At 50.0% G+C, this 8,800-nt stretch overlaps 1 protein-coding gene across 1 annotated transcript in view; it reads left to right on the top strand.

Moving 5' to 3' along the window:
• The window catches only part of RFTN2 (raftlin family member 2), a 40,051-nt gene continuing 31,251 nt past the window's right edge, over positions 1-8,800 (top strand). Inside the window, exons 1-2 of the mRNA XM_014461121.2 lie at positions 1-614; positions 8,517-8,700. Of these exons, the coding sequence (XP_014316607.1) occupies positions 476-614; positions 8,517-8,700 (323 nt within the window). The 5' untranslated portion in view covers positions 1-475. The remainder of the gene's footprint in view (positions 615-8,516; positions 8,701-8,800) is intronic.

The following is an 8,800-nucleotide window of genomic DNA, read 5'->3' as shown; positions in this document are numbered from 1 at the left end:
AGGGGGTGGGCACAGGAAAGAGGGGAAAAGAGAAAAAAAAAAGAATCGCATGCCCTGTGGCTGCAGGGATCCTCGCCTGTAACTGTTTCCACCCGCTCTGCGCTCTGGCCTCTTGTTTCCGTTCGGGACACCTCTTCCCCCATCCAGCCCCGAGCAGACAAAGCCCGGGCGGCGCAGGGCGCAGGGCGCAGGGGCTGGAACCGACGTGGCATGGAAACCTCCGCGGGGCTGGGCAGCCGCGCGCCCCGGGACCCGGCCCAGCCTCCGCCCGCCGCCCAGTCATGACGGGCCCGGCGGCGGCGCAGAAACATGGATAGGACAGGTCCGCGGCTCCTCTCCCCGGACGCGGATGTTTGCTCCCTGAGCATCTCCGCTTTGGCTGGAGAAGCCACCGCGGCGAGGTCCGCAGCTGCCCCTCTGCAGCCGGAGCGGCGGGACCGCGCTGCCCCGCAGAGTAGCTCCCGCGGGGCTTGCCATGGGGTGCGGGCTCCGGAAGCTGGACGACCCCGAGGACAGCAGCCCTGGGAAGATATTCTCCACCCTGAAGAGACCGCAAGTGGAGACAAAGACAGAAGTTGCCTACGAATATGTGTTGCTGGATTTTACTCTACAAGGTACTTTTTCCTCCTCTTGTATTCGCTCTGTGAAATGTTTCAGAGATGAGGGGCTACTGGGGGTTTTATGTAAGTGTCGGATTGTGATGTTTGACGTGTTCTTCCTCATCGGATTGTATAATCACTCTGACAAGAATGCTTTGTCTCTTAATTACATATGGAAAGATTATTTTGTTTGCTCTGTTGTTGTTTTTGGTAACATACGTGCTTTATAAAATTAGGAACACTGCTTAGAACTATTTTTTTCATTCTTAAATCCAATGCTTTTATGTAGAAGGATCCATGAAACAGGTTTGCTTTCCAGGCCAAACAGCTAGGGCCTGAATGACAGCGAGTTTTGAAAGATCCGAAAGGCACAAGAAGGTAACTGTGGGGAAGGTTCCTGGCATCTTGTGGGGGAGCTTTGCTGAGCCAACTCTGCGGTCCCCAGTTGAGTTACATGTTGTGATGGTGCTAGTTACTGGGTCTTTGGACCAAAGTAAACTTGGAGCTTGAGCACACAGTAAACAGGGAGAACAGACAGCCTTTTCTGCGAGGCTCGGTGCCCCATCCCTAACAGAGCACCTCCCTGTTCCAGAAAGTTGGGACACAAATAAACAAGCCCAGATGGCAGCCCCAGGAAGGAGGGAGGGGCCAGACCTCACAGACGCTTGGCCTCGCTCCTTTCTGGAACGCAGGGGTCTGTACATCGGCCTCTGCAAACCCCAGGCTTCAAACTGCACCGTCTCTCTAACGGTGGGCTACTAACCGGGGACGCTAGCGTGTCCTGCCTGCTGCTGGGATTCCCAGATGTCCCTGCTTTAAGCTCCTCTCACAAAGTTATACTTTTAATTTGAAAAAGCCACACACTGTAGGGGTGGGTGGGAAGTTTGTGCTGGGCATAGGGTCCCGTTGGGCATTTGCTTCATGTCTTTTCAACGGCCCCGCGGACTCGGCGCTTCTCGGCTGCCCTGAACAGAGCATCTTTGTGCAAGAGGCAGGGCAGCCCATTTTTCTTTGTCAAAAACTGAGCCGGCGGCCAGCCAGCGCCTTCCAGGGGCGCACGGAGCACCCACGTCTGCTTCTCCGCGGCCGCACGTCCACTCCCACCCGAGGCCAAGGCCGCCGGAGGAAGGAATGACAGCATTCCTCACTTCCTTTTTCACCAGGAAAGTTAAAGGTTGATTAAGATAATGGTGAGCGAGGAAGTAACCATCAGATGAATTTTGTCTATACTTTTCCAAAGACCATGACTGGAGGAAATTTCCATGATGCGGTGCTGTTTTCTCCCCAGACCGTCCCTGTGGCTGACTTCTTAGGACTCGCTTCTGTAAACCCACAGGACACAAACATGTTCTCCCCTTAAACGTAAACCCTTGTCTGTTCATAAACTGCAGGCCAGAGCAGAGCCATTTTGGGCCGCGCTTGAAGGTTTGCTGCACGACCCCCCATGGGATCGCAGGGCTGAGAGTCACTTGGAGTTCTTTCCTGATTTCCTCCCCAAATGTTAAACATCTCGGGCCAACTTGTGTAAATGCAGTCATCCTCAAATCAGAAAGATCGACAGCGCTTTTCAGAAGTCGCTCTGGTTTTGTTAGAGCAGGAAGTCCAGTCTGTGAAAGGAATGTAATTCCTGCTTCCACACTAGGGGTTTGGAGGAGGTAGCAATTGTTACTCTGTAGACAGAGGGTAAGTGTGGGCATGGTTTGCAAATGTTCACACCAAGCCGCACATGTCTTCGAGCTGCACCTGGTTCCTATTTGGTCCCGGCGCCCCGTCTCCTGGTGTCCCCGTTCTCTCCATGTTGTCCTACATGTTTTGTTCTTGACTTTGACTCAGAAGCCAAAACTACATCAGCCAGCTCCACAAACCACCTTCTTCTCTCTCCTCCGACCTCCACCTGCCACCGCAGCGCTCAGAGATGTGAGTCAGGGCTGGGGGGAGCCTTCACCCTGCACTTGGCACCGGCGACTGCCCTGGGGCTCCCATCAGGAGGACACGCCGAGGCCACTGCGCAGTGAGCAGGCTTTCAGGAGGCACCACGGGCTGCCGACCGCTGTGCGCTCGCGATCAGCCTGTCTCCTACCTTGTCTTCCTCTGTTTTTCCAAACACAGGCCACAGACAGAGTGAAGTCCCGGTGGGGTGAGAGGAGGAAAAATGCCCAGGGCCCTGTTGTGGGGCTGTGATTTCTTGAACAACTTATTTCTTTCCCATTCAGGCACATCTCTCTCTCTCTCTCTCTCTCCCCATACTTGGTCTTTTTTTTTTTTTTTTTTTTGAACCATTATTTCCATCTCTATGGGAGAAATAATGTCATCGGCATTAAGCATATAAGACTCTGAAGTCCCCCTCCTAGGTTCTGAAGGCAGGCGCTGACACTCACTCGCTGTGGCAAGTCTAAACGTCGCTCTGCCTCAGTCCCCTCATCTGTAAAACGGGGGCTCTGATGGTGCTGACGCGATAGAGACATGCTAAGGGTGAAAGATCATCAACTTGAACAGGCTCCTGGCACTTGAGTGAGCACTTGATACAAAGGTAACTAGTCTTATACCTCCTGTTATGCCAGGTCCACCAACACCACTGGTGAGGTTTCAGTGCACTTTTGTGATAAATTTTCTGGTTTACTGTCTAACCCAGTGGTCGGCAAACTGCGGCCCCTTGAGTGTGGCTCTTCCACAAAATACCACGTGCGGGCGTGCACGTACAGTGTGATTGAAACTTCGTGGCCACACTCAAGGGGCCAAAGAGCCGCATGTGGCTTGCGAGCCGCAGTTTGCCGACCACTGGTCTAACCTATATGTGTATGCGTATCAGAGTGTGTGAGTATGTTTATAGGAGTGTGTTAGATATGCTTTATTAATGAAAAGTTAAATTAACTCTGCAAATTATCCAACAGGTTAGCTTACCTCCCTGTCCAATCCTAGAAAACAGTCCTATATAATAAAAGGCTAATATGTAAATTGACCAAATGGTGGAATGACCAGTTGCTATGATGTGCACTGACCACCAGGGGGCAGACACTCGATGCAGGAACTGCCCCCTGGTGGTCAGTGTGCTCCCACAGGGGGAGCGCTGCTCAGCCAGAAGCTGGGCTCATGGCTGGCGAGTGCAGTGGCGGTGGTGGGAGCCTGTCCCGCCTCACGGCAGCACTAAAGATATCCGACTGCCAGCTTAGACATTTCCCAAGGGCTCCCAGGCTGTGAGAGGGCGCAGGTCAGGCTGAGGGATCTCCCCCCCACCAAGTGCACAAATTTCATGTACCGGGCCTCTAGTCTAAGTGATAAAGCCTGAAGGATTTTTAGAGCATGTGTAGCTTTATGGCTAAAAGGAGTGTCTGCAATGCTAAAAGCCACAGGATAGGTGGCAGGTTCCTCAATGAACTATGTAAGATGTAATTCAGTAGGTTTATGTAGAACATATTAAGTGAAACATTACTGGCCGCTAGCTTGCTTCCTTTTTATTAGAACAAGAACCCCACCTTGTCTTATCAAACCTGGTGACAGCAGTAAACACATATGATGTATGTCTTCTGTGAAGACGCCCTGACTTGCCTAAGGTGCGATTCCTTGGTTCTATGGGGAATCGATAGCTGTGAAGCTTTGAACAAGTAATTGATAGACACAGAGGCGTGTTTTCAGATGATCCATATAGGGTTGCGAGAGGGAGAGGTGGGAGGGAGGGAGCGCAGTTAGGAGACTGCTTGCAGGGGTCAAGGCTAATCAACACGGACCTGCACGTGGGGGGGCGACAGGGTGGGATCCAAGGGGCAAATATCACTGACATTGGGAAGGAGGAACGGAGCCTGTGGCTGGCGGACATGAAGGGACAGAAAGAGTGAGGAATCCAGGATGACTTCCCAGTTCTGAGCCTGAGTAACTGGGAATAGTGGTGCCTCTTACAGCAGCAGGGGCGTCCCAAGGAGCCAAGGGAGGTGAATGGGCAGTTTCATTGCAGGCATGTTGCACGGGGGTGGCCGAGGAACGCGCTAGAGGCGTGAGGGCCACAGAAGCAGAAAGGAGAGCACCCCCTGAGTGGAGGACCCTTTAAAGAAGTGCCACCTCATCAGAGATTAAAGGATGGGTGGGGTTTAGGCAAGGGTTTGTGTCCAGAATGTATAAATATAACTACAAACATTACTAGGAAGGAAAAGATAACCCAACAGGAAATGGCCAAGGAATGTGGGCAGGTGGTTCATAAAACAGAAAATCCAAATGGTCAACAGATACACGAAACTGTGCTCAACCTTGTTAGTCATGAGAAAAATGCATGTTAAAAGCACAGTGAGATACCACTACACATCATGCAAAATGACTGGACTGTAAAGACTGCTAACTGCAGGTGTCGGTAAATCAGTGCGACCCTGTTGGACAAATGCTTTGGCGTCACCTAGTTAGCTGAGCATACACCCAACAGAACCATGGGCACGTGGGCACCCCAAGGCACATCCAAGAATGTGCATAGAAGCGACGTTTGTAACAACCCAAGTGTGAACAACTCAGAAATCCAGGAACAAGAGGCAGGACACATAAACCGTAGTAGACTCACACAACGGAACACCACCCTGCAGAAGCCGGCAAACGTTTTCTGCAAAGGGCCAGACAGGAAGTCTTGTGGGCTTTGCAAGCCATGTGGTCTGGGTCACAACCACTCGTCTCTGGCCTTGTTGTGCAAATACAGCTCATGTAACCAAGCAGGCCATGGGCAGTGCTCTGCTGACCTCCGACCTCCGCTATGCTGCAATGGCGAGAAGCCACCTGCAATGACACAGCTACACCAGGTGAATCTCAGAAACATCACGCTGAGCGGAAGAAGACAGACACAAAAGTACTAGTACACACCATATGATTTACGTCTGTAAAGCTCAGAAAATTAGCAGAACTGAACAATAGTGTTCCAGGCTGCATACTCAATAGTCAACTAGAAAGAATAGCAAGGAAGGATGACCATCCGCGCTCAAGGAGCGCAGGGAGGGAGAGAGGGTTGTTGTTGGGAAGGGTGAAATGGGGAGCGGCTGGAGTGCCCCGTTTTCTGGTCTTTGAATGGATGGTGGTGGCCCAGGTGGTGGCAGTTTTAAGTATGCTTTGTGCATTTTTTTTTTTGGTATGGTACATATCTACCCCCACCCAAAATGTTTTAAAGGTTGTAAAAAAGACTGAGTCGCTCTGGCCGGTGTGGCTCGGTTGGTTGGGTGTTATCCTGCGCACCGAAAGGTTGCTGGTTCGATTCCTAGTCAGGGCACAGGCCTGAGCTGTAGGCTTGATCCCCGGTAGGGGGTGTGCAGAAGGCAGCTGATGGATGCTTTGCTGTTATATCGAAGTTTCTTTCTTTCCCTCTGCCTTTCTCCCAAAAAAAATCAATAAAAACATATTTTTTTAAAAAGACTGAGTAGGAAGCGTGGTTAAGGCAAGCAAGGCTGAAAGACATGATGTACAGACTCAGCAATCAGAGAAAATGTTAGGTTCTGTCTGGGAAGTCCTGGTGAAGCAGATGGATGGGAGCAGCACACAGTAGAGGCAGCAGGAGGTTCAAATGGTCAGAATCTGGTCTTGTATCTGCCTGTAATAATGAGCCACGGAGCGCAATAGAGTTTTAGGGTATTTTAGAACTGCAGTTATATTGCTTCAGTTAAATATGTTAATGAGCGACTACAAAAATGGCAGCTTGCATTGAAAACATAAGGGGCCCGGGGGGCCTGGCTCAGTGGTTGAGCATCGACCTATGAAACAGGAAGTTACCTTAGATTCCCGATCAGGGCACATGCCCGGGTTGTGGGCTCGATCCCCAGTGTGGGGTGTGCAGGAGGCAGCCCATCAATGATTCTCTCTCATCATTGATGTTTCTCTCTCTCTCCCTTTCCCTTCCTCTCTGAAATCAATAAAAATATATTGAGCACAGGCGGAGGCCAGACGATGGGGAGTCTTCCGTGCCCTGCGAACGCATCTCCACTTTCTACAATGAGCCATGAGACTCCCTAAAACCTGAACTTTGCTTTAAAACTGTGTATACAGTTCTAAAGCGACGTTGAGGTTAATGTTTGTTTCCTAGTCTTAACAGTTTGTTCTGTTTCATGGTTTTTCAGTTCCTTTGTTTGGAACTCAGGGCTGGGAATGAAAATACTGGAACATGGTACAACCCAATGACTCACAGAGCGATGGCCACACGGCAGGCAGAACTGGGTCACTTCACAATGAAGCCCAGCTGTTGCTTCAAAGTCCAGGGCCAGGCCGGCTTTCTTCCTATTCACGGCGAGGAAGAAGCGTATTCTGAATAGATCCGTTCCCATCCGAGAGAGGATGGCACTGGAGGAAATGGGCCCGTCCTGGTTCACACGGCTGCTCTACTGAGCGCCGTCCTCTCGTGTGAGAAGTTGGCACGAACTCCCGCCGGGGGTGCATTTCTGTCCCAGGGCCTGGATGTTAATGTGCGAGGAGGGGATGTCCTCTCGGCCTTCCTCCTTGTCTGCCCCTCAGCCTCCTCCCTGTCCTCAGTCCATTAGCAGCGGTTTCTGCTGGACGCCACCGACCACGCTGAGGGAGGCCAGCCGCCAGCACTGCCCTGCCCACACCCGGAGTTCATTTCAGATGTTTTCTTACTCGAGAGGCACTCAAACTGCAGGTCTGCTTCTAGGTATTAGTTCCTGATTGTTCTCCAGGAAGTGGGAAATGTCGTTACGGAGCGCTGTTTTGTAGAGTAAGCCTGCTGGGACACAAGAACCTTGTCCCAGTAACACAGCCTTCTCCTCGGACTAACTGCTGCACAGCCTGTACCGCCGTGTCGTTCCGACAGACCTGCCCAGCTTCAGAGGGAGGCCTGAGGGGCATGCAGTTTTACATTTAAACTTCCTGTGCATTTGGAATTCTTACTTTTTAAAAGGAACTTCTGGATTCTTTTACTTTTTCAGTTCCTTTACTCAACCACTTATATAAGTGCCTTAAGAAACCATGGTTTTAGTTTCCCAGAGAAACAAAACACGGTGGTTTAACCCTGGTGAGGGGGCCTGGTTGGTTGGAGCGTCATACACTGAAAGGTTGCGGGTTCGATTCCTGGTCAGGGCACGTGCCTAGGTTTTGGGTTCCTTCCCCAGTCAGGGCACGTATGGGAGGCAACTGATCTTTCCCTTTCTCTCTCTCCCTCCCTCTCTCTCTCTCTCCCTCTCCTCTCTGTAAAATCAATAAAAACATATCCTCAGGTGAAGATTAAAAAACAAAGCAAACACGGTGCTTTAGAAGTGTAATTGGAAATGACAATTCTTGCTTAACAAATACTGTTTCTCCCATTCTTAATTTTAGATGTGTATGAATTTTATTCTTAAGAATTATGCATCTCATCTTGTTCAGAATTATAAAAACAGTTGGCTCTTCAACTTAATATTGTTTCTCTTGTGTCTATGTCTTTGATATCTATGAATGGAAATATAGTCAAATGAAATCCTAAGAAATAAAGTTGCTTTATTGAAAAAAACACACAGCTAAGGCGTTATATTTTTACTTGAAGACATACTGATGCTCTGACCTGGTTGCTCAGTGGTTAGAGCATCAGCCTTTGGACCGAAGGGTCTCAGGTTTGATTCCTAGTCAAGGGCATGTACCTTGGTTGCAGGCTCCCTCCCTGGCCCCCGGTTGGGGTGCATGTGGGAGGCAACCAATCAAGGTGTCTCTCTCACGTTGGTGTTTCTCTCTCTCCCCCTCCACTCTCTAAAAATCAATGGAAAAAATATCCTCTGGTGAGGATTAACAACAACAAAAAAGACATATTGGTAATAATTCTATATCTACCAGCTCATAAAGTTACTGTTGCTTTTTTCTGAAATAAATTTGGAAAATATATGTTTCCTACTCATTAGTATTATTACACATAGATAGAAATAATAAATAATTCAAGTTCATATGTGTGCAAATTTCTCTTTGCATTTGCTATTTCAGCGTCACCAAACCCGGAAGTCATCAAGATCAGCTCCATTCCAGACATAGTAACAAAAGTGGACGAGTACTATCGGAACGGCTACGTTGTCGGGGCGGTTCACCCTGTCCTTCAGCCCGTGCGCCAGCGGAGGCCCCTGCCCGCCAGCCACCTGTACAGGGTGGTGCTGTGGCGCCTGAAATTAAGGTGAGTCTGCTGCCCAAGGAGGCGGTCACACTGAGTGAGAAGCTGCGAACGGTCGGTTCTCTTTGGCTGAAAGAACAGAAAGTTTGAACAACGTGATAGA

Source organism: Myotis lucifugus, unplaced genomic scaffold (assembly GCF_000147115.1).
Source record: "Myotis lucifugus unplaced genomic scaffold, Myoluc2.0 scaffold_3, whole genome shotgun sequence".
NCBI lineage: Eukaryota > Metazoa > Chordata > Mammalia > Chiroptera > Vespertilionidae > Myotis > Myotis lucifugus.
The sequence above is the reverse complement of the archived record's forward strand: the minus strand, read 5'-3'. Positions and strand labels throughout refer to the sequence as shown.